This window comes from Elephas maximus, chromosome 11 (genome assembly GCF_024166365.1).
Source record: "Elephas maximus indicus isolate mEleMax1 chromosome 11, mEleMax1 primary haplotype, whole genome shotgun sequence".
In the NCBI taxonomy this organism is placed as follows: Eukaryota; Metazoa; Chordata; class Mammalia; order Proboscidea; family Elephantidae; genus Elephas; species Elephas maximus.
In genome coordinates this window covers 76,599,339-76,625,263 of record NC_064829.1, presented here as the reverse complement: position 1 = coordinate 76,625,263, position 25,925 = coordinate 76,599,339, and the positions used below count along the sequence as shown (strand labels likewise).

At 40.4% G+C, this 25,925-nt stretch overlaps 2 protein-coding genes across 2 annotated transcripts in view; one reads left to right on the top strand and one right to left on the bottom strand.

Annotated features, from left to right (window-relative positions):
* CCDC102B (coiled-coil domain containing 102B) overlaps positions 1 to 5,524 on the bottom strand; it is a 453,215-nt gene extending 447,691 nt beyond the window's left edge. The window contains exon 1 of the mRNA XM_049901993.1: positions 5,469 to 5,524. The gene's annotated coding sequence lies outside the window, so the exon portion shown is untranslated. The remainder of the gene's footprint in view (positions 1 to 5,468) is intronic.
* Positions 4,204 to 25,925, top strand: part of TMX3 (thioredoxin related transmembrane protein 3) — a 43,635-nt gene continuing 21,913 nt past the window's right edge. Inside the window, exons 1-6 of the mRNA XM_049902000.1 lie at positions 4,204 to 4,680; positions 5,686 to 5,740; positions 14,452 to 14,491; positions 15,704 to 15,827; positions 21,241 to 21,286; positions 22,595 to 22,675. Of these exons, the coding sequence (XP_049757957.1) occupies positions 4,635 to 4,680; positions 5,686 to 5,740; positions 14,452 to 14,491; positions 15,704 to 15,827; positions 21,241 to 21,286; positions 22,595 to 22,675 (392 nt within the window). The 5' untranslated portion in view covers positions 4,204 to 4,634. The remainder of the gene's footprint in view (positions 4,681 to 5,685; positions 5,741 to 14,451; positions 14,492 to 15,703; positions 15,828 to 21,240; positions 21,287 to 22,594; positions 22,676 to 25,925) is intronic.

The window sequence follows — 25,925 nt, the reverse complement described above, 5'->3', positions numbered from 1 at the left end:
TGAGGACTAAGGTGCACCTGACCCAAGCCATGGTGTTTTCAATCACCTCATACGCATATGAAACCCGGACAGTGAATAAGGAAGACAGAAGAATTGATACCTTTGAATTATGGTGTTAGTGAAGAATATTGAAAATACCATGGACTGCCAGAAAAACCAGCAAATCCGTCTTGGAAGAAGTACAACCAGAATACTGCTTAGAAGCAAGGAGGGTGAGACTTTGTTTCACATATTTTAGACATGTTATCAAGAGGGACTAGTCACTGGAGAAGGACATCATGCTTGGTAAAGGAGAAGGTCAGCAAAAGAGGGAAAGACCCTCAATGAGATGGACTGACACAGTGGCTGTAACAACGGGCTCAGGTATAGCAACGATCTATGCAAGACTAGGCAGTGTTTTGTTCTCTTGAATGTAAGGTCTCTATGAGTCCGAAGCAAATCGATGATGCCTAATGACAACAGCAACAATAAGGAGAAGATGCTTGTATGTTATGTAGTTTATTTGAAAGTTTTTCTTTTTTTCTTTTTTATACTTGTCACAATTATTACAGGAACTTTTTAATCTCCAGGAAATTCATCACCACTTGATACAGACAAACAGGGAAAAACAAATGATTTTCATTAGTTCAAAAAAGTTATTCCATAATGTATTATGAACTCACTGAATAGAAGTTTTAACATATGGAAGTTTAGCCTTGTTTTCTATACAAAAACTTGAAACAGTGTATCATTTTGTTTTGATCATTTTCAGATTGTCTAGGTCAACACAAGCCACGTGTAATTTCTAGAAGTTGCAATGAAAAACAAAAGCAGGTGGAATTTTAATAATCTATTTTATTAATCTAACATATCTAAAATACTAGCATTTTTACATATAATCAATATAAAAATTGAGATATTTTACATTCTTTTCTTGTAGTAAGTTTTCAAAATCCAGTGTCTATTTTACATATACAGTATATCTCACTTCAGACTCTAAATTTCCACCAGAAGTATTTGATTGGTATTTAGATTTCATTAAATTTACAGTTGAGAAGGTAGATTTACATACCTAGGTTATTCTAACAATACTTAACAGTTTTCCAATAACGATCAAGTATCAGTATTTAAATTTATTAAAATTAAATAAAATTAAATATACAGTTATTCTGCTACACTAGGCACATTTCAAGAGCTCAATATCCATATGTAGCTAGTGGCTACTCTACTGAACTGCGCAGGTCTAGATCAAGAGGTTTTCTTGTCCTTCACATGGAAATTTAACCTATGATCCAAATTCTAACATAAGTTACATTATTTTACGTGCTGTGGAAGAACGAAAATTTTGAAGTAGATGAGAATGAAGAGAAAAAACAATGAAACTGGGTCATTCAAAGACCTTGCCAAGAAAATGAAAAATCCTCTGCATGAGAGAAAATCAAGTCTTCAGTGTTGACTAAGAAACTGTTCTACAATCATTGATAAGACATTCCTATCACCTTACTAGGTTCCTTATTTTTTAGTGTACTTTTTTAAATTAAGAAAATATTCAAATCTGCTGAAGGCCTGCGTTGGCTACTATGGAGTATGAATAAAGGGCTGAAACCTAGGCCCCGCTCACAATCAGATGGTAATTTTATCTTTCTAGTCACCTGGAATAGCAATGTTTTATGACATTTCTGACTGTTGGAATTTTGAAACTAAGGTGAACCAGCTGACATCATAATTCCTTTCTGTTCTCACATGTTTTTCAAGAGTTGAAGTAATCTTAACCCTCTGGTATTTTGTGTCTATAAAAATGTCAGATGCAGCATTTGGTCCAGGAACCTTTGTATAAAAGTATACTATTGTTTTCAGAAATCATTTCTTGTGTAGGAATTTTCTTTTTATATAAAGTACTTTACTTATTTCAAAAGTAATAATCATAAAATTATACATTGCTGGTGGAATTGTAGAAAGGTACAACCACTATGGAAAACAGTATGGTTCTTCCTCAAAGACCTAGAAATAGGAGTATCTTATGATCCAGCAATCCCACTCCTAGATATATATCCAAGAGATATAACAGCAGTGACACGAATAGACACATGCACTGCTACGTTCATTGTAGAATTATTCACAACAGCAAAAAGACAGAAACAACGTAAGTGCCCATCAATGGATGAATGAACAAACAAATTGTGGTACACACATATGATGGAATACTATCAACTATAAAGAATAATGAGTCCGTGAAATATAACATGGATGAACTTGGAGGACATTATGCTAAGTGAAATAAGTCAATCACAAAAAAGACAAATATTGTATGGTCCTACTATTACAAAAAGTCAAGAACAGATGCACACACACAAAGCACCATTCTTTGATGGTTGCCAGGGATGGAGGAAGAGGGGGAGGAATCACTTTTTAGACAGCAGACACTCGTTATTTTTGGTGATAGGAAAGGCAATACCAAATATGGGTGGAGTCAGCATAACTTGACCAAAGTAAACAAAGACACCAAGACGTACACAAGAAAAAGGGACAATTTCAGTAAATGCTCTAATATATACAAGTTCACAACAACAATAACATCAAAAAAACTGTGTGTGGTTACATAGGCAGATACGTATGCAAATATGTGTATAGAAAGGCATATGTGAGTAAACGTACCTGCATGTATAGGAGTATCTGTAGGCATTTGTGCGTGCTGGATTTTTTTTTTTTTTTATATAATGAAGCACATAAGGGACACAGTTATGGAAGCTTCCTGAGCATATCCAAACAACTTGTGGGATTGGTTTACTGGGTTAAAAGCAAGGCTTCAAACTGGTTCATTCCAGTTTGAACCCTACTGAGAATTTACATTTCCACCCCAGGTATACTGAATCAGAATCTACATTTTAACAAGAACCCCAGGTAATACTCATATAATAAATCTTGAGAACCACTGCTCTGCTAGTGATTCTCATAATTGGTCCCTAACCAGGAGCATTAGCATGGCCTGGGAACTTGTAAGAAGCCCTGGTTAAAAGACTTAGGACCATAGTCTAGTGGGACAAATCAGTCAATTGGCATAACATAGTTCATAAAAATAATGTTCTACATCCTAGTTTGGTGAATAGTGCCTGGGCTCTTAAACGCTTGTGAGCAGCCATCTAAAATACAACTATCGGTCTCAACTTGAATGGAGCAAAAGAGAATGAAGGAAACCAAAGGCTCAAAGAAGAAACTAGTCCATAGGACTAACAGCCCACAGGAACCACAGCCTCTTTTAATCAGAGACCAGAAGAACTAGGTGGTCTCCGCCTACTACTACCGACCATTCTGACCAGGGACATAAGAGGTCTGAGACAGAATCAGAAAACAATTCAGAACAAAATTCAAATTCCTAAAAAAAGGCCATACTTACTGGACCAAAAGGGATTAGAGGAATCCCTGGGACTGCTGGCCTAAGATACCCTTTGAACTTGGAACTGAAGCTATTTCTGAAGGTCACCTTTCAGCCAAATAATAGATTGGCTTAATAAAAAAAACAATATTATGCATGTATAATGTGCTTCCTCGAGCAATCAACTATACGAGACTAAATGGTCGACATTTACCCAAAAGCAAAGATGACAAGGCAAGGAGGGGAAGGGAAGCTGGATCAATGGAAACAAAACAAACAGAATGGAAATAATGAGAATGCCGACATATTATGAAAATTATAACCACTGTCACCAAACAACTTGTATAAAAATTGTTACATGGGAACCTAATTTGCTGTGTAAACTTTCACCTAAACCATAATAAAATATTATTAAAAAAAAGAAAATATAGAGGAAAAAAATCATTACAAATGATACAGGCCATTTTTTTCAGTTTTCAAGAGAAACAAATTTTAAAAAACGGACTCCTTTAGTTAGCAAAAATTTATTAAAAGAACTTAAAAAATGCCCAATTTTGGAAACAGGTTCAAACAGCTTCCAAACACGTTTTGGAAATGTAGGCAGTGTCACAGAACCCGGTGATCCAGGGCCCGTTTTTCTCCCCACACTAAGGCGTGCCTCTCTTCACGAGTGTGATCCACCAACCAACGCACTGGTGGGCTCACTGAACAGGTGTAGCAGGTAAATGAGCAGGCGAGATTCAACCTCAAACTGCGTTTTCGAAGCCTACCTCATCCTCAGTACAAAGCTTAGTATTAATTTAAGAATTTGTATTTCAGTTTTTCGTCTCCCCTTCACACACACACACACCTCTTCGCCCAAACCGCAAGAAGCCCGCGCCACCAGGTTCCCATAGCCCCCAGACGCGGCCAAGGGCACAGACGCTCCGCGATAAGGCGACTGCGCGTGCACGTCATCTCGCGATTGCAGCCCGCTAAACCAAGCCCAGAGGGGGCGAGAACGGAGGCCCGCCAGCCCCGCCCCGCCCCCCGCGCAAGCCCAGAGGAGAGGCTGGCCGGGTCCACTAGGGAGCAGAGGCTCGCCCGCCCCGCCCCCGCGGTCCGCGCATGCTCAGAGGCAGGGCCGGCGGGGTCCGGGAGAGAACAGAGGCCGGGTTGCCCCGCCCCCGCCTTCCGTGCCCGGCTTCATTCCGCGTTCGAAGGGGCCCGCTTCCCCTTCCGGAGAGCGGCGGCCGGCGCCTGCGTCTGTCCCGGCCACTGCGGAGTCGCTACTGCGGCGAGCATGGCAGCTCTGAGCAGTGCGACCGCCTTGCGCCTCTGCGCCACAGGTATGGCCGCGCGCGAGACAGGAGAGCCGGGGATCACCCCTGCGCCGGGGGTGGCCTCTGGACTGGGGGTTACCTGCGGGGTCCGCGGGGACGTCTGCGGGCTCCCGGCCTCCCCCTTCGGACCCCGCGCAGTCCTGCGGCGTCCTGACACCTTAGGGTCCTCCACCCACTCGGCATTGCAGTGCATACCCGGTGCCAGGCCCCAAAAGATGCGCTGTCCCCCAGGAGATTCCCTGTCCTCGTCTTCGTCTTTTGTGGCAGGGGTACCGTCGCCCTGGCTTCTCAGACAGGCGAGCAGGTGACACTTTCCCAACGTGTGGCCACATTTTGCTTTGGCTTTTTAGGGGCCAAGTGTTGTCGTATTTGGAGGGTTTTCACCATCCATGGGCAAAGGGAAGGATGGTCAAGGACAGATCACTATCAGACCGCTGGAATTGTGCAGTGACGGCGACAGCGGTGTGGTGACCCTTTTGGGCCTCTTCCTGCCGGCCTCCCTGCGTTCACTTACTCAGCAACCATTTGTTGCCTTTCCACTATGTGCCAGGCACTGCTCTGTCATAAGTACTAGAGTGGTAGCTCAATTCTGTTTCTATCTAAATATTAAAAAAATAATAATATTTTGGATGGCACTTGAAGTTAGAAGTACTAAGGAAAGGGGAGAAGTATAGAACAATTTCTGTCTCTGCTCCGAACAGGTGGAATGCTAAAATGGAAAAATAGGATCAGAGGAAAGATATGTTGAAAAAGAGCTTTTATATTTTGAATTTACTATCATACGTAGGACTTACCTGTCACAGGGAAATTACGTTGCAGAATAAATATCTATCAAACAAATGAACTCCTTGTGGTTTTCCTTCACTTGTACCCCGGGATGAATCAGTGATAGAGTTTCTGGTCAGAACATCAAAAAAAAAAAAAAAAACGTTTTATAGATGACTAAGCGTCAAGTGTGAACGAAATGATAAATCAGAAGTATACATTTAGTCTCTTCTTTCTGTTTTTCAGTTATTTTTCTTGACATGGCTTTTGGTAAGAGTGTGGTGCCAGATTTAGATGACTCGTGAGTATACGTATTTTGTTTCAATAGTATTTTAATTTCTAATTCTGTTGTTAACCTGAATATTTACATGTTCACATCTTAATAATCTAATTCTAATCTTAATAAAAATAATAGACACTATGCTCATATATTACCGATTTTATCCCAGGAGTTCTAAGTGCTGTTTATATATGAGATAGGGTTATGCTCAAAAGAGTTTTACTGATATTTACAAGGTCAAAAACGTGGCAGACCTTTCAATATTCTATATTACCATTCTATAGCACCTGAGTGAGTGCCGGAATTTGGGACATACTATATCTTTTACCCCCACAGCATTAGTCCCAAGACCTTGCTTATAGTAGCTGGGGAGCCTAGCTCCAAGCCAAAATCCTGTATGTACTCTTTCAGGCCTGACCATAAGCAGTTACTGGCAGGCCTCATGGGAGAAGCTGCGCTGCCCACACCAGACGAGTTGCACAGCTGGTGCCCTGTGGTGTCTGGAGGGAGTTGTAGTCAGGCTCTCAGGACCCCTCCCCCCATAATTGCCAGCCATACTCATATGCATATCTGCATTCTTAGCCCAGGCACCTCCATTTGTTACTTGTTACTTCCCTTCACTTTGACCTTCCACCCTCAGGCCCCCCCCCCCACCCCGCCCGCCCAGTTCATGAAGAGGAGAAGCCTTTTGCTTGTGGCTCCTCGGCAGCAAGAGGATTCCCCATCTGCGCTGCATACTTACTCGGGTGCTCTGCGTGCAAAATTGCGTCCAGTGGTTGCTGTTAGCTCCCAGCACGTCCTGGTGCCAACAGACCTTCTTCAACACAGCAAGTTATTGAATCTCAGGCCTTCAGTAAAAAAGAATGTAGGGCCTGTCAGGATCCCTTTGCCCAGCAGCCTGAAGAGACCTTAGAGCCTCGGTTAGTTGGCTTCCATAATGAAGAAGTTGATCTTGTTAAACTTAGTGAGGGAGTGGTGCCTTGTAGGGCATGTCATTACAGACCTCTTTGCAGATGCACTGACAGGAAGCCTTAGTTTGCCTAAGGAGGAGGTGGCTAGTGAGAGGGCATGAACATCGAGACTCTCCTTCTGCAGCTGGGTACTGTTTGGGCTCTGATAGGTCTGTCCCACCTATGAAGAGTTTCCTGCCACTGAAAAACATGTCTGGGCCACCCTCTCAGACTATAGTGTCCCTGTGAACCACCCTGGTGGTCCGTTGGGTCTATAATGAGGGATTGGGAATAATTGGGTCATGAGACTGTTAACCTGACCCAGATTTCTAGGTTTTTCCGTACTACTCTCTCTGGTTACCTGGCCCAGTTAAACCTCCTCATGAGGTCAGGTCATTTGGTCCATGATACAATCTGAATCTTAACTGACATTCCCAGACGTGGAAAAAATGGCTACTGCCAAGATAGCAAAGATCGACCAACAGAAGAGTGGTAACCAGGTGCCTTTTCCTGGGCAGCCCGGCCAAGGGCCTTCCTGAAAAGACTCAGTCTAGTTACTTGAAAATAGGGGTCTCAAAGGAGGAGATTGATAGGCTTTCTGCCAAGGAACTACTGGCCAAGTACTTTGATATGGAGGTCTGACAGGCAGCTTCATTAGTATCTGCCCACTGATAGTCCCTTGTGGCTAATACAAGTGTTGTCCCCAGTGGAGTTGGAGACCCCTGCCAACTTTACTTGGGTGTCATGAATTGAATTGTGTCCTCCCAAAAATTCTTGTCAGCTTGGCCAGACCGTGGTTCCCGGTATCATGTGGTTATCCTTCATTTTGTGATCTGATGTAATTATGTGTTGTAAATCTTAGCCTGTGGGGAAACCCTGGTAGCATGGTGGTTAAGTGCTGTGGCTGCTAATCAAAAGGTCAGCAGTTCGAATCCACCAGGCGCTCCTTGGAAACTCTATAGGGCAGTTCTACTCTGACCTGTAGGGTTGCTATGAGTCGGAATCGACTTGACGGCAGTGGGTTACGGGTTTTATGCTTATGGTTATGGTCCCATTTTGGAGTAGAGTTGTCTACTATGTTAATGAGGCATGATTAGGTTATATTAATGAGGATCAAGGTGGGATGTACCACCCTTGCTTGAGTCACAGCTTTACCTTACAAGAGATAAATGGAGAGAGAAGGAAACAGAGAGGAGGGAACTCCTACCACCAAGAAAGAAGTACTGGGAGTGGAGCACATCCTTTGGACCTGGGGTCCCAGCACTGAGAAACTCCTAAACCCAGGGGAAAATTGATGAGGACCTTCTCCCACAGTGGACAGAGAGAGAAAGCCTTTTCCTAGAGCCAGCACCCTGATTTGAGACTTCTAGCCTCCTAAACTGTGAGGGAATAAATTTCTGTTAATACCATTCACTTGTGGTATTTCTGTTACAGAAGCACTAGATAAACTAAGACACCGGGCCTCTCATCTTTAAAAAATACACAAGACTAGGGGTTAGCTGGAGGTTCCTTTGTCCTCAAGGGGCACCAGAGGTCTTATGCCAAGATCATAGTTCTGAGAGAAAATTGCAGTTCTTGGGCCTTTTGGATACTGGTACACAGGTGAGTGTGATCACTGCAACTCCTGGCACCAGCATGAGAGGGAAACAGATCATACCATCAGGTTTTGAGGCCACTGCCACTGATACCCTGGCCTAAGCCCAAGTAACCTTCAGGTTCTTGCATACCTGCGTTTATTGGCCACTCTGCTGAATATATTACTGGTATTGATGTATTGTCAGGGCGCAGAACTACTCACCTTCACTCTTAAGCCCTGATGGGAATTATTGTAGTAGGGCCATCTTAGTGGGGCATGTGGAAGACTGTAGTCCCCCTGGCACCTGGGCGGTACACATGGTTAACTGCTCGACTACTAGCTTTACTGCTAGCTCAATTACTAGCCCCCACAGAGGCGCCTTAGAAGACAGACTTGGCAGTGTGTTTCTGAAAGGTCACAGCTTTGGAAACTATATGGAATGGTTCTACTCTGCACACATGGGGTCACCATGAATCAGAATCAACTCAATGGCAACTAACAACAACAAAACCAATGTCCAGTGCAGTTGTCTCCTAAAAATAGTATCAGCCACCTGGAGGAGAAAAAGATAGAACCTTCCTCATTGCTGAGCTTAAGGAAGCCTAGCCTGTCTGGCTTGTGCAAAAGGCCTTGGGTGCCTGGACTCTTTCCATTGATTATAGGCACTCAGTGCTGTAGTCCCACCCTTGGCACCAGTGATACCTGATATTGTGATTGTCACAGAGGCTGTCACCCAAGCTGAGAGAACTTGGTATTCAGCAGTTGACATCACAATTGCCTTTTTAGCATAACCTCTCCATGGGTATGAACAGGCTTGATTTGTCTTCATTGCAGAATGGGTTGCAATCCGCATTAAAGGGTTCTTCCACAAAACTACCTGAATTTCCCAGCTGTCTGCCAGCAATGGGTAGTCCATGATTGGAAAAAGTCTCACTCCCAGTGGGAGTACTAGCCTTGATGACATCTTCCTGGTGGACCCAGACAGTCATCACCCGATAAGGGCTGGAGGTCCTGATGACACACATGCAGTAACACAGCTGGGCCATTAACACAGGCAAGGGACAAGGGCCTCTAGTATGCAGGTGAAATTCCTGGGCATAATGGAGTCACAACGACTCGTTCCAGAGAAGATTGTCACACTTTTGGCTCTCTCTGCCCTAAAAAATAAAAAAGAGGCACAGCGATTTCTGGACCTATTCAGCTACTGGCATCCACCTACTGGGCTGTTACCTTTAAGTGGGGCCTGACCAACAGGGCACCAGGAGTTCTCTCCAACACACCCACCTGGATCCCCTTCCTTTGGGTCGCACCCATCCACTTTTGCTGTTTGACTTATAGGTTTCAGCAGCTTCTCAGATTGGAACCTGTGGCAGAAAATCATTGCCACAGGCCAGCAGTGCCCATTGGGCTTTTGGACCTCTGAGTTCCTGGAGTTGACTGAAAGATATACACCTTTTAACAAACAATTATTGGCCTCTTAGTGGATGCTGAGAACATGAGCCATGATCATGAAGTAGTCATACAACCAGAAATCCCAATCAAGTCAGTCTGAGCAGAGGCCTTGGATTACTGCATTGTGGCAGTTCAGGAATCCTTTCCAGTCTCAGGAGTGCCCCTACCCGTCCCAGGCGTATTGACCAAGGATCTGCTGCCTCCACTGGCCCATTAGGGACCCAGATATAGAGACCTTCCAGACCACACATGGGCCTGGTTCACTGATGGCTCTGCTAGATTAATTTGTACTGGGGTGAAATGGGGTGCAGCTGCCAGTTAACCTGAGAAAGACCTGCCCCTTACTGAGTGTGGTAAAGGAAACTCAGCATGATGGGCAGATTCATGCAGTATGGATTACTACTCTGGCTAACCCAACAAAGGAGCTCTGCTGTATTTTAACTTACTCATGGGCTGTGGCTGTGGCCTGGCCATTTGGTTGGGCCACTGGCAAGCCTTAGATTGGTGTGTAAAACAAGCCCCCTGTGGGGACAAGACATTTAGATAAAAATCAGCATTGCTCCTAGTAAGCTTTGTGTTACACATGGGAATGCTCACCAGAAACAGCGCTCCACTGAGGAAGGGAAAAATAACCATCAACCAGGTTGCACCTGTCAGCTAAAGGAGGAGACTGGCTGTCCTTGGCCCTAGAGCAAATAGATGTGTGATCACGAGAGGACGGCCATGGAAATTCAGACACCATCCCAGACACGGACTGCAGCTGTCACGAGAAGACATTGACACAGCATAGAAAAGCTGTCCCTTCTGCTAGACCTTGGCCAAGGCTAAAGTATTACCCAGGAACAGATCCTTTGAGCCAGCAGGCCAAGACGTTCTTGGTAGATATATCATATTAGGCCCATTGTCCTCCTGAAGGTTCTGCCAGATCCTGACTGCAGTTGACACTGTCTAGATTTGGCCTAGGCATTCCTGTGCATCCCACTCACTCAGACCATACTGTCCAGGCCCTACAAGACCATATTTCTTTCCAGCTTGGGTTCTCTGAACACGTTGCATGTGAAATGGCCCTGGGTTTGTGACCTAAGTGACACATCAGTGGACATAATCATGGGGCATGTGATGGAGTCTTCATGCTCCAGGGTGACTGGACACTTTAATGGATGGTTAAAAGACAGGCTTACATGGCTGTGGGGGGGAACAAGATAACCCTAGCTTGGACCACACGTCTCAGGCAAGCAGTCAGGGGTCTCAAAGCAACAGTTCCTTGGAAGGACACTTCATCTGCACCCTTCCTTCAGGGTGTATACCCTTCTTTTACAATTATTGAGACCTTGATTTCTTTGGCGGGCCCTGCAAGGGCCTTCCATTCCCTTTGACCCCCTCCTGAAGATTCAAATCAATGGGAGATAAGGATGACTATTAAATAGCAAGGAGTGGGTGACAGTATGCTCCTTCCCCATTCACCCCTGTGTGCAGAGTCATGAGTTTTCCCTACATGGACCTCAAAAATACTGACCGCCAATTTGAGATGTCTGGTTCAACAATTTCCTTAAGGTGGCCCAGCTGCTTTTCTCTGGTTAGCTCCATGGGATGGATATGAATATATGAAATAGAAACCACAATATAAAATACTAAACCACAAGAAGATCCAAGTCAAAAGATTTGGGTTAACCACCCTGGGGGTTTATTTGAGGGCACTCTCTTTGCTTATACAGTACAGACTATGCATATCACAGTTGATGGAGACAAGCCCATCCTTGATAATATGATGTGAGCACCTTGGGACTGGAGAGCCCCGATATGAGGGAGGGAAGAAAAGGAGACCTAATGGCTCTTCTCTGTCTCACAGGACGGCTCATGTGACTCCATCTTGCCAAATTTGTTGATAAGCTTGCCCCAGGCAGTTGCCACAGCCCTGACTTTAACGAGCTATTGGGTATGTCTCTCACTGCCTGATCCCACAGGTGAAAATCTGATTGCTGTGCCACTGAAAACCACAAATGGACCATTCTCTAACCATGGACCTTTCTGGTACCTGAGGTACCCCAACTTTATTAACCTGGACCCATGGCATTGTTGCAACTGAGCCTCTAACACTACAAAAATGAAATGCACCCCTAAATGTCAGCTTGCTCCTATCACAGATGGGGCAACCTAAATATCTGGAGAAGGAGGGCACCGGATTGGCTGTCAAGCTGTTTTGACTGTGACGGTGGCAGCTTTCTCTTCCTCTCTGCTCACTCCTGCCCTATGTAGATTCTTCAGTTACACTCAAGGACTCTGCCCACTGGGCAGCTTCTAGCTGGTTAACCACATGGTCGTCGGTGACTTTTATACTCTTAGCATTGTATCTGCCCCCTTGAGTTATTATTTCTTTTGTGGAAATAAGCCTTCATCTGTTTTCCTCCTACTAATGTAACATTCCATGTGGAACATTGGTGAGAGTGGTTTGGAAATCATGTTGTTGGTTCCCATTGATTCAGCTCCAGCTCATGACCGCCTTATGTATAACAGAACAAAACGTTGCCAGATCCTGTGCCACCTTCATGATCATTGGTATGCTTGAATCCATTGTTATGACTATTGTGTCAATCCATCTTATTGAGGGTTTCACTTGTTTTCACGGACCCTCTGCTTTGCCAGACATTCTGTCATTTTCTAGCATTGATTTTTCCTGATGTGTCCAAACTAAGTGAGCTAAAGTCTTGCCATCCTCACTTTTAAGGAACATTCTGGTTGTATTTCTTCTAAGACTGATTTGTTTATTCTTCTGGCAGTCCACATTATATTCAATCTTCTTTTCCAGGGCCACAATTTGAATGTATCAATTTTTCTACCTTTTTGATTGTCCACTTTTCATATGCGTATGAGACGATTAAAAAGATCATGGCTTGGGTCAGGTGTGCCTTAGTCATCAAAGTGACGTCATTGCTTTTTACAACTTAAAGAGGTCTTTTGCAGCAGAAAATTATAGGCTACTGAACACTTGAGTGGAAAGATAAGTTGGAGCTAGGTAAGTTTAGGAGTTTGGACTTTTTTCTGTAGGTTATAAAAAAAAAACCAAACCCAGTGCCATCGAGTCAATTCCAACTCATAGCAACCCTATAGGACAGAGTAGAACTGCCCCATAGAGTTTCCAAGGAGCACCTGGCAGGTTCGAACTGCTGACCCTTTGGTTAGCAGCCATAGCACTTAACCATTATGCCACCAGGGTTTCCATTTGAGTGGAAAGACAAGTTGGAGCTAGGTAAGTTTAGGAGTTTGGACTTTTTTCTGTAGGTTATAAAGGGGACCACAAACCAGTTGCCCTTGAGTTGATTCCAGAGGTCATAAAAAGTGTCAGATAAGAGAATAACATGATCAGAATGGCGCTTTAGGAAGATATTTTACCAGGTTGGTGTCATGTGGGGGTTCCCAAGACCACCCCCAGGTTCGGCCATTTGCTAGGAGGACTCCAGGACTCAATCTAGTCGAAGTCACGGCTATGATTTTTACGGGAAAAGACAAAGTAAAATCAGCAACGGGGAAAAACAGGGCTTTGAACCCCTTTGTTCTGGTTCAAACCCTTTAGTTCCAGTTTGAACCCCTGCTGAGAATTTGCATTTCCATCCCCTACCTGTTAAAACCCTGTTGTCCTCGAGTCAATTATTTCCAGCCCAGATATACTAAATCATAGTCTACATTTTAACAAGATCCCCAGGTGATTCTGTTGTATGATAAATTTTGAAGCCCCCCCCCCCCCCCCCCCCGCCACTGCTCTACTAGTGGTTTTCAGAATTGGTTCCTAACCAGCAGCATTAGCATCCCCTAGGAACTTATTTGAAATGCATATTCTCAGCTGGGGCTCCAACCTGAGCAAACCACTCAAAGCCCTGGGGAAAAGATACTTGAGGCAGTCCTGAGGAAACCTGGCACAGCCTCCCCTGAGTCCTCCCAGTGAAGTCATATAATTCCTTCGGCATGAGTTCTGAAAGCATGTGTGAAACATTATCTATCAGGGAAGCACATTGGAACTTGGTACTCAGGGTTTTTTATTGGGGGCCGGCCCTACAGGCATCCTCTGCCTAGCACGAACCAAAATTTCAGATGCCCAGAAGGAAAGTAGGTGTTTGGCATAAAATCACATTGTTTGCACAGATTAGGCACAGTGAGCCACCCTTATCAGGAAATGGCAGGAACCCTCCTGAAATCCAGGTTCCCAGACACCAGCCAAGGGCAAACCTTGCAAGCAAGCCTGTCTAAGGATAGCAGTCTCAGGCCTGATGGGTTAACTTATGCACAGGTATGAAATGTACTAGAGGGGAAGGGTGCTTGGCATAGATCTGTGTTGCCACCAAGTCCCACTTTGATTTTCTTTTTTTAGATTCTTTCCTCCTAGTTATTTTATCCCTTCGTTCTCTACTTTTATTCTTGAAGCGTTTAATGGATAGGATAAGATTTAGAGGTAGGTCACTGTGTAAAAATTTTACATAAAAAATTATTGAAAAGAATTTGTTCTAGGCTCATATATTTATCACCAAAAGCTTGGTGGTTCAAACCCACTTGCCGCCCCATGGGTGAAGGATGTGGCGGTCCGCTTCTGTAAAGATTACAGCCTTGGAAACCCCATGAGGCAGTTCTCCTCTGTCCCGTAGGTTGCTATGAGTTGGAGTCAATTTGTTGACAATAGGTTTGGGTTTGGTTTTATACCATATAATTGTGAAATGTATACAAATGTACAATCAAAGATTTGTTTCTCTTGTTTTTATTTTTAGATTTAAACAAAGTCGAAAAGATGACATTTGGCTTGTAGATGTAAGTAATTACTCCTCTACTAATTCAAGTATTATTTTCTGTTCTCCTTCACCCACAGTATGTGTTTATGTATTACTCAGTCTGTTTTCTCAGTTATGGCTATTTTGGTTCATGTATTAAAATGAATCCTTGAACCTTGAGGGTCTTGGCAGGGTGACCTGTTGGTGAGAAATTCTGAGGGCAAGGGCATTAGCAGGGAAGCCAGAGCCCTACTTTATGATGAGGTTAACTTTTGGATTGTGTCTGAGGGAGATTATGGTGTGATTTTATCATAGAATTCACTTCATAGTTGCCAAGAGATTTAGTATATTAATATCACTTAGTAGCCAATATCATATTTTTATCTTAACAAAATGGAATTTTCGTCTCCCTTTCTTTATTTTCAAGTTTGAAATACATTTGAATCTTAAGGTGTTTGGTACTCACTTTAAAATGCCTTAGCAAAAAGAAGTAGAGTAGCACAAAAGAGGTGGAACAAAAATGCAAAATCTGTGATTATTGAAGCTAGGTTATGATGGAGCACGGGGCCCCATTGTTTAATTCTCTCTCCTTTTGTGCATATTTGAAAATTTCCATATTATAAAGTTAAGAAATAAATTTTATTTCATGGAAATAGAACAGGCAGATTGAGATACCATTGTACTAGGCAAGCCTAGGTACCATCCTAACCAGTTAGTGATTCAGAAGGAGAATGAAGGTCTGTGGTTTTAGTTTAATCATCCTGACTTGTGCCAAGTTGATCATCTTAATGATCTCCCATGTCTTACCAATGGCTAGGCTGAAAGTCAGAAAAGGCACCAACTGTGTTGGAATTTTTGTGGTAGAAATGGATTGACGTTCATCATTAACACTCACGAGGTCTGCACGTGGCGTGTAGGTGTATATTCTAGAGGCTTCATTTTCTGTAGAACATGGGAACATTTTCTGGGAAGCAGAAACATTTTACTGTAAATTGTTTTATCTGTGTAAAATAAATTTCAGTAGTTAAAATGAATTTAGAATAGTATCACCGTTGAGCTATATACTAGGAGTTAACTTGTTTAGGTTTATGTGTGTATATTTTATCCTGTGTAACTACTTTAAAACTTATAGTTAAACTTTTTGTGTAAAATGAGTTATTAGACCATTTAACCAAAGAAGTTCTTTAAAAATTAAGATTGATGTTCACTGTGGCACAACATTCTAGTGGTTGTCTTTTTTTTTTTTAACCAGTTTTATGCACCGTGGTGTGGCCATTGTAAAAAACTGGAACCAATTTGGAATGAAGTTGGTATTGAGATGAAAAACATGGGTTCTCCAGTTAAAGTTGGGAAGATGGATGCTACTTCCTATGCTAGTAAGCATTTACTCTGTTTTATTATTTTGCTGTTGTCATAAGAAAAATATTTAAATTGTATGCAGCAGTATTCAGGGTGAGAGGAAATTCTTTGCTCATGTAAAGTAAAAGTTAGTAATTAAAGATTGTATACTTAATGAGTTAAATAAATTAGCCATTGACTATCCAATGTATTAATACAGCTAACAGAGGTGTGTAAGTCATTGTTCCTGTTTTGAGCCCACCTGAAATGATCAGCTTACATGAAGAAATGACAGACAGTTGAAAGTTACACTGTTGATGTTGGCATATGAGTTAATGTATTGTCTGTTAGAGTGGCCTGTGATGTCTTAGTGGAGGAATAAAGGGGAACTTATTTTAAAGAATGAGCAGAACCAGGATAAACAGACATGAGAATGAGGAAGGTATTCAAATTAGGTAGAATATTGGGGCAAAATCACAGAATGGAAAATGAGCTTAATGAGTATGTACCACAGGATAAAATGTCTTTAAACAGAGGTTGGCAAACTATGGCCCATTTGCCAAATCCAACCTGCCACCTGCTATTATAGATAAAATTATATTGGGACACAGCCACACTTACTTCTTTCCTATTGTCAATGACTGCTCTTGTGTTATAGTGGCACATTAGGTAGTTGTGACAGAGACCACATGTCCCACAAAGCCTAAAATATTTACTGTCTGACCCTTTGCAGAAAAAAATTTGCCAAGACCTCACTTGAAGGATTTGAGAAAAGGAAAAAGTATGAAACATTGTATAAATTTGGAAAGAGCATGGCTTCAGGAAGCAGACTTGGATTCAAATCCTGGCTCTGCCTATTGCTTTCCCTGTGTAATTCCAGGAATTTCTCAGCACCGCTAAGCTTTGGTTTCCACATTGGTAAATATGTAATCGAATTTGAGATTTGAATGATGTAGCCCATGTAAAGCCCCTTGTACTAGTAATAAATGTAGATTCCCTTTCCCGTTAGTTAATGTAGAAAGTGGAAGTATACAGTGCATATTTCTTTTTAGGAAATCAGCGTTATAGTCTATACTTTGGAGGAAGACAGACCTTAGTTTTGATACTAGCCATGCTGCGTCCCACTTTTGTGGCTTTTGGAAAGTACTTAACCTTTCTTAATCTTAGTTTCCATGTCTCTAAAAGAGAGAGTGATAATCCTCAAGGCTGTAAGGATTGTATTAATTTTTTATATTCAAAAACCCATAGCACAATGGCTAGCACATATAAAAGGCTAAAGGTTAGTACCAGATTACAAAGGATCTTTCAGGTAAGAGAGTGTTTTTTGTTTTATTAGTTGTCAGTAGGTAAGAAATACACATTTTTGAAAAGGCAGGTGACTTCATACAAATGTTTTTGGCAGTCACATGTAGGGTGAACAAGAGAGTGGTTTGAGGCATGAAGATAACTTATGTCAGTTTTATCTGAGTCTAGGATGCTGGGAGCTCAGGATTGAGTGGTGGCAGTGGAATGAAGAGGAAACAGTAATTGTTAAAGCCATTTTTAAGGGTTAACTCAGACATGATGGATTGGCACTGTTGCGTAAAAAAGAATGATTAAAAATAATAGTACAAGATTCTTAGTTTAATTTTTTGTGCATTTGCATGTTAGTAACTGTTTCGAATTTGTGGTATTATATTTAATAATGTCTGGAATTAGGGAACGAGAGTGTAGGTGAGATGTTAGAGCTGGGATTATTGAGTCATACAAATTAATTGTTGAACTTTGAGAGGAGGCGAGATCAATGGCAGGAACTTACTATAGAGAGAAAGGGAAGAGTTGATCTTTCTTGAAATATGCTTTTAATGATGTTTAGGGAACAATTAATTAGATTTCTTTCAACCGTTCCACATAAAAATAAGTTCTTATGTCTAGGGAAAAAAAAAATTTTTTTTTTTTTTTTTAACTGACTGCTTACCTATATCCATGTATAAATTTTACATTTATTCACTCAATCAATATTTATTTACTAACTACTGGTTTTCAAGCTCTGTGCTAGTCTCTAAAGATAAAGACCAAAGCAAATACTGCTTTCCCTGGAAATGCTTACAGTCTTAATATTATTGAGGTAAAAAGGTGAAAAAAATAGAAAAGTGTAAGAAAGTCTTAAAATGATAAATCCTTAGAATCACTTGAATCGCCCGATGAGATAATAGAGTAAGGCATCAAGGAATGCGGGGATGTAAAGAAAAATAGTCAATGACAGAAATCATGCATGTAAATAAAAACAACCTTAGTGGTAAGCTACTCATGTGATGCTTTGGTAATAATTAACAGTTTACGTTAAGCCAAGAATTCTTTATTAATGTGTATAGTTATTTATTATTTGTTAAGTGCCATTATGTGCCACTATTTATTAAGTGGCACTAGACTAGGGAAAAACAGCCAAGATATTTTTTCTGAATAGCTTAGAAAACAGTGTTCTACATGCTGTGAATAAAAACGAATATTCTTGTGGGTCTTGGCTTCATATGTCAGCTTTTTTTTTTTTTTTTTTTTTAATTTGGGTACAATTTTTGCTTGTGATGCCATGATTGTTACAGGTTTTATTTCTTGTCTGCTTAGCATAGTGTTATACATTTTGTGGAATTAAGAGCTTAAAAACCCCTTTGAGGAGTTTGCAGTGTAGGGGGCATGTACATTAACACATTATTTCACTGAAACTGTCTAGCTTGGAGAAAAGGGAACTGGTATATGTGGAGTTCTACCATATGCCAGGCACATGGTGAGTGCTTTATGTAATTTACTCCTTGGATATGGAATACTGTACCTCCTGTATCCCATTTTTCACCTTGCACTCTGGCCTATAAGGTGCCGCTTGCTTGTTGAACCTTGTGACTCCTTGAATATCCAGATATGGTTTATTGAAAAATGATTCTGTTGTGGGCATGTTGCAGAGTCAGCATTTGTTCACAGCAGATATTTAAGGAGTGTTTACTCTGTGCCAGGCACGTTCTGGGCACTGGTCATATATGAGTGAGCGAGGAAGACAAACATTTCTGCTCTCATGCAGCTTATGTTCTATTGGGGAGAGATGAACGATAACCAATAAACCTAAGTAAATATTGTAATGTTCACAGTGTTTTATTGCTAGCTTCTGTTTGGTGTTGATGATGGATGAATTATCCATTCAATTATAGCATCAATGAGATGCTTCATGTGCTGTGGAGAGAAAGAATATTATCTTGCCAGCATTTAAAAACAGAAGTTGATAAGTATTCAAATAGCTACTGTCTATAAACTACCAAGAGATTTTTGGTCTGTGACTTGGGGGTCCTTATATCTATAACCCAGGCTTTGTTCTTTGCTGTTTTATTATAAAACCATTCCTCTCTGGGGAAAACTAAGACTTAAGTTTGGGAGTCAGTGTCTAATCGAACTTCTGTCAGAAATGAAGATCAAGTAGCCAGGGGACTGTAAGGTGGGTGACATTGTCCCCACCTTATAGAGATGGAATTTGAGGTCAAGGAAATGAAGTGATGGGGTTAAGTCTGGAGCTGGGATTTTCTCTCTGAAGTCTGTTATGAGATCCACCACATCAGGTTATAAAATACCACCACTGTATTTTCTTATTGATTGCATATTTCATTTTCTTTATTTACTTTGTGTGTAAATAAATTTTAAATTATATAAGGGAAGTTGCTAGTGGGATATACTCACTCCCCCACCCCCATCAATTACATTAGGCTTCATGTTTCGGCAGTTTTTAATGAGTTAGTTTATAGTAATAAGGGTTTGTATTTACTTGCTTCCTTAATTTGAGGAAGCGTTGTTCAGAACATGCTTTACTCACATAATCTCTCCCAAATCAGATTTGTTTTTTGGCTTGGAAAAAGGCAGTCTCCACCGTAACAGCATTCCTCTCCAATTAGAAAATACTTGACAGAGGTAAAGTCTTAAATTAGAGATGGGACACAAATAAATGATGTGATTGGTCTCAGTTAATATGACTAATCAGAGGCAGAAACTCTGTCTTTAGAACTTGAGTTCCTGTTTTTGTTGTCTGTGCTGATTTTGTTGCCTGGAATAAAAATATGAATTATTTTTCATTTTAATTAATGTGAAGATTTCAGAATAATCTTTGAGATAATGGGAATTATCCTAGGTTATTACAAAAGCAGAAGCCCCTAAAACAAGTAGATGAAGTTGCTTTTAGATCTTATGTTAGCTACAGAAATTTATGGATTTTTGCAGATACAATTTATTTAAAATTAAAATACAATGCAGTTCTTTTACAACTCACCAAAGGAAGAGAGAGGATCCTTGTGGTGCAAGTGGTTTGTGATTGGCTACTAACCTAAAGGTTGGTAGTTCGAACCCCCCCCAGTGTCTCCGCTGGAGAAAAGACCTGGTAATCTGCTTCCATAAAGGTTACAGCCAGGAAAACCCTGTAGTGAAGTTCTAGTCTGTGACTCATGGGGTCACCCTGAGTTGGAATTCAATCGACAGCAAAGGGTTTAGGTTCCTTTTTTTTTTTTTTAAAGGAGGCGATGGACCATTTTTTCAAGGAGTGGACAGAACTTAGAAATATTTGGAAATGAAGTGAAATGAGATGTGGGGCTTAATTAACTAATTTTTCATAAGAATATATATTTTTAAATAAGTACTATGAAAATGGCACAGAGGTGGCTTCTGACCTCCTCTAACTTCACAATGGGGAAGGAGAATCCAGATCAACAGCCCAAGGCTGATTCCTGTGAGACAGGTCAGACTTACCTCCTCTCTCCCCCATCTTTACCATTTCTGTTGCCAGCCGTCCCTCCCACACACTCTACTTCTCTGCTCATTGCAGTGGCCGCATAGAACTCACAAACAATATTCATGACTATGGGGTTTTTTAGGAAAGTAACAGGTTATAATTCAGGTTGAGGAACACTCGGGTTATGGTTCTTGCATCAGGATAGCCTCTCCCCAGCTGTGCTCACACGCAGGCCTCTCTTCCTGGCCCTGTGCCTCTGCCCTGCTCAAACAAGTGTTAAAAAACTTTTAGATCTCCCAGTGAGTACTCGCGAGGCACCCCGCTCCACCAGTAAGCCTTGGCCCAAAGACTCTCAGCATTCTAGCTCTGTGGGCTGGGAAGCCCACTGTGCTGTCTCCTGCCGCTGTTCCTCTGCCACCGCTTCTCTGGCTCTCCTTCCTTAGTGGTAGTGGGAGCCTCTCTTGCCCGCCTCTGGGGTGACTCATTTCAAGCTCAGCGAATTTAGTCATAGTATTTCATGCAAACCACGGGTTAGGTTATATTAAGTGAAATCATTTTGTATAAGAATCTCGTTTTGTGTATATATTCTTTTTTAGGACTTAAAAAAAAAATCTTATGTGTTTGTATAAATATATAAGTTTTAAGTAGCTCCTTTGTTTCCTAGTTTCTTGTTTTAATAGAATTCAGAATTATTTGTTCTTTTTCTTATCAAGGCCTTGCTGCAGAGTTTGGTGTCCGAGGTTATCCAACAATTAAGCTGTAAGTCGTGTTGTATGTTTATATGTATATTTTTTATTAGTTCACCCTACTTAGGTTTGTTATGTTAATTTCTGGTAGTTTCCTTAGGCCATTGAAGATTTGGGTTCAGCAATTCTTTTTAGGTGCAGTATGTGATCAAAAGAGAGAGACTGTATTCACATTGAAATAAATGTGTTGTTTACTGTTAGTGCACTAGTCCTGTATCCAGTGCTTACTGTGCGATAGGCACAGGGCTGTGTAGGCCGAGGCACACAATCTTTATGAAAAGGCTTTGCCCTCAAGGCACTCAAGAGTGTATTCGACTTTATCTGTGTAAATGTTGCCTTCTAACAAATTTTACTTTTATGTAAACTAGGCTTATTCATTAGGGATAAAAGGAGGAGAATCAAAATTGATGGGTGTTAATTGTAATCCCTTGTAATACAAGGTAGTGCAAGTTGGAAGGAGTGGCGTGATAGTTCTCAAGGCCTTATTTTATGTCATGATTACATTGAATTTTCTCATGCTTTCTATTAACCTTATTTAGGTAATCTATTTTTTTTTTTTAGTGAGCTGAGGAATTATTTTGAAACCTATTTTATGATAATAAAATAAGCTTTTAAGTGCTAATTTCAAAATTTGGCTATTTTTTTTTTCTTTCTTGAGTTTTATATGGCCCTCCGCCCACTTTAGAAAAGTGTTTGCTATGCCCCTTTCACTTTTTTGTGCTAGGTAAATTTTTCTTTCTATTCATTCTGTTTAATTACTGATGTTCTGTCTTACTTTCTCAATTTTTATTATTATTTTAAGTTTATTAGATGTCTAAATTAATCCCTTGGCATGCTTTTGGAAAATTATGTAATTTTCTAGAAGAGTTGTTTTTATGCATTGTTTTATTCTGTAATCTTGGAGTATCAAGGTACTATTGCTTTTAAAATGTGTTTTGTCTCTATCAAAATGCTTTGAATTTCCTGTCCTTTAGGTTTTGATAGGGAAGACAATGGCAATTAAAGGGCTTTAATTTTTCCAAAGTCTTGCCCATGAATGTGTAGGTTATTCACTTAGCAAGAGTCATAGACACACTGTAACTATCCAATGCACAGTAAACTATTTCTGTGTATTAATAGAATACAGGCACTTTTCTTTATATTTTGAGTTGCCAGTTTTCTACTGTGTGTTACATAGGATTTTGTTACTTGGGTATGCTACTTCTAAAACTGCATTTAGTAATTTTGTGCAGTAATACTGAATGATTAACATTAAATATTAAAACAGGTTGATAATCCAGGCTTTTATCCCCCCTTTTTTTCTCTTTTCTTTCTTTTTAAGATTAAAGGGCGACTTAGCATATAACTATAGAGGACCACGAACTAAAGATGATATTATTGACTTTGCTCACAGAGTATCTGGGTAAGTTCTTAGGAACAGCCTTTACTATGAGACATTAATATTCGAAAATTAAATATATTTTTCATGGACCACGTTATACACACATATATTAGGGACTTAGCTAAATAAACTGTGCTTGCTTGCTGATTTATTTATTTAGAAAGATAAGGTCATCCAGAGGAATACTTTAAAGAAATAAAAAAGCCCATGAACAGACGAATGGATAAACAAATTATGGTATATACACACAATCAGATACTACACAACGATGGAGAACAATGAGGAACCTGAGAAACTAACTAGCTAAAAAAAAAAAAAGATAGTAGACAAGAATTATCTTAGTTTAAGGGAAAGACAACGTACAGTACAGGGGAGGTCAGCACAACTGGACTAAACCAAAAGCTAAGAAATTTCCTAAACACGACCAAACACTTGAAAGGACAGAGTAGCAGGGGTAGGGATCTGGGGCCTATGGTTTCAGGGAATTTCTAGGTCAATTGGCATAGCAAAGTTTATTAAGAAAATGTTTTGCATCCCACTTTGGTGAGTAGCATCTGGGGTCTTAAAAGCTAACGATTGGCCATCTAAGATGCATCAATTGGTCTCAACACACCTGGAGCAAAGGAGAATGAAGAACAACGAAGACACAACGAAAATATTAGCCCGAGAGACAGAAGGGCCACATAAACCAGAGACACCATCAGCCTGAGACCAGAAGAGCTAAATGGTGCCTGGCTGCCAACAATGACTGCCTTGACAGGGAATACAACAGAGGGCCCCTGACAAAGCAGGAAAAAAGTAGGGTGTGGAACTCAAATTCACATAAAAAGACCAGGCTTAATGGTCTGACTGAGACTAGAGGAACCCCAGAAGACATGGTCCTTGGACTCTCTGTCAACCCAGAAGTAAAACCATTCACGAAGCCAACTCTTCAGACAAAGATTGGACTGGACTATAAAACATAAAATAATAATTGTGAAGAGTGTGCTTCTTAGTTCAAGTAGATACACGGGACTAAATGGGCAGCACCTGTCTGGAGGCAGGATGAGAAGGCAGACAGGGACAGGAGCTGGTTGAATAAAAAAAAAAAAAAAGGTTGACACAGGAAACCCAGGGTTGAAAGGGTGCATGCTGTCATAGGGATTATAGGGATTGCAACTAGGGTTACGTAGCAACGTGTATATAAATTTTTGTATGAGAAATTAACTTGAGCTGTAAACTTGCACCTAAAGCACAATAAATAAAAAATTAAAAAAAAAAATAAAAAGGGACCAGAATTTGTATTATCTGTACTTAACCTCATTTAAATTAAAAAAAAAAAATTTTTTTTCCAATGAATTTTTAATACGTTTTAAAATTTTTCATTGATACTAACAATTTTATAAATCTTTATAATTTTGCTTTTGTACTACCTGCTTTCATGGATTTTTCTCATTACCTCATTTCAGAGTTTGAAAAGAAACCATAGGTTATTATTGTTCTGAATAAAGTTGGACCTCAGTGTCTAGCCTGTGATACTGAAAAATGCTTTTGAGATTCAGCTAAAATACTCCTCTTGTGCTACCTTACATATCACATGCCACTTGATGCCAGCTGTGAAGTACTACTGCAGTTTATGCTTAGAACATGACACATTTAGAACCCAAAGATCTCTTTGCATTATAGGCCTTTTGAGGTTTTACTGGTAAGGAAACATTTTTCTGTAAGCATTTCTTGTTGCTTTGAATACAGTGATTTTTTTTTTTTTTTTTTAATCTGCATCTTGCTGGAGTAAAAAGACAGGCAGTGCTTGTAATTATTTAATGTGATTATGTGGAACTTCTTGAAGAGGATGGTTCTCAAAATAAGTTAATGTATATAGGCTTTGAAACTGTACTTGCAGAATTATGGTTTTGACAGTATATATTATATATTGCATATATAAAATATTGGGGTGGATTTGCTAGGTGGCAGTATACTAAAAAAAAAATTTTTTTTTAACTGGCTTAAATTATTTGAGAAACGCACAGAATTAGGAACAGTCTTTATATATTAAAGCTTGCAGGGCTTATTAATATTCTTTTTACTGTGTTTTCTCATTGTTTGCATGGCATGTTTCATTTTCTGTATGTGACTTGCATGTAAGTAACTTTTGAGAAAACATTATATGAAAAGATTGGTAGTGGAATGTAATTTCCCCATCATTTATGTTAGCCTTTATGTTTTAACAGTGAGTTTTAGTTGGCATTAAAAAGAGTTTCTCCTGATGTAACTGAAGGTGACTCTTTTGCAAATGAAATTTTCAAGAGTCAGTTCTGGAGTTACATCACTTACTGGTTAATTACTGAAGTGTTAAAATAGAAACTAGAGTAGCGTAGACTGATGCAATACATCTTCAGCATTGTGCATTTTGAAAATCGGTTGCTTTTGTAAAATTTATACTGTTCCTTTTGCAAATTTGGTGACAGACTAAAATGCAATAATACAGACCATGTTCAACAGAAGCCTGCCATATCTTTTAGATTTTAATTTTGTAAGTAATATCTGTAATTCATTTCTCAGTTTAGTCTGGTTGCCTTTGAAATAAGTGCATTTAATAAAATTCTTTGTAGACTTTTTTATTGCAAAAATATATAAAACAATATTTTCCGACTCAACATTTTTGAAGTGTGCAGTTTAGTGATATTGATTACATTAATCGTGTCATGCAATCATCGCCTGTAATCATTGCCAAGTTTCCCATCACTATAAACAGAAACCTCACTGCTTCCTAAATAATGACATTCCTTTCTGTCTCTCTTACCTCTAGTAACCATTAATAAACTACCTTCTCTGTACATTTGCCTGTTCTTGTTATTTGATGTGAGTTAGATCATACAATATTTGCCCTTATTGGGACTGACTTACTTTACTCAGTGTACCCTTTGACTGTTTTGAATAGTGCTGCAGTGAACTTTGGTGTATATATGTGTCTGTTAGCGTTGTTGCCTCCAGGTCTCTTGGGTATACACCTAGGAGTGGAAATGCTGAGTGATATGGTAGTTCTACGTTTAACTTTTTAAGGAACCACCACACTGTTTCCCACAGCGGCTGTGCCATTTTACATTCCCACCAGCAGTGGATGAGGGTTCCAATTTCCCCACATCTTCAACAGCCTTTGTTATTTGCCATTTTTTAAATTTTTTTTTTTTTTTTAAATCTTAGTCATCCTAGTGGGAGTGAAGTGGTATCTATCTTATTGTGGTTTTGATTTGCATTCCTCTAATGGCTAATGGCTTTAATGGCTAATGAC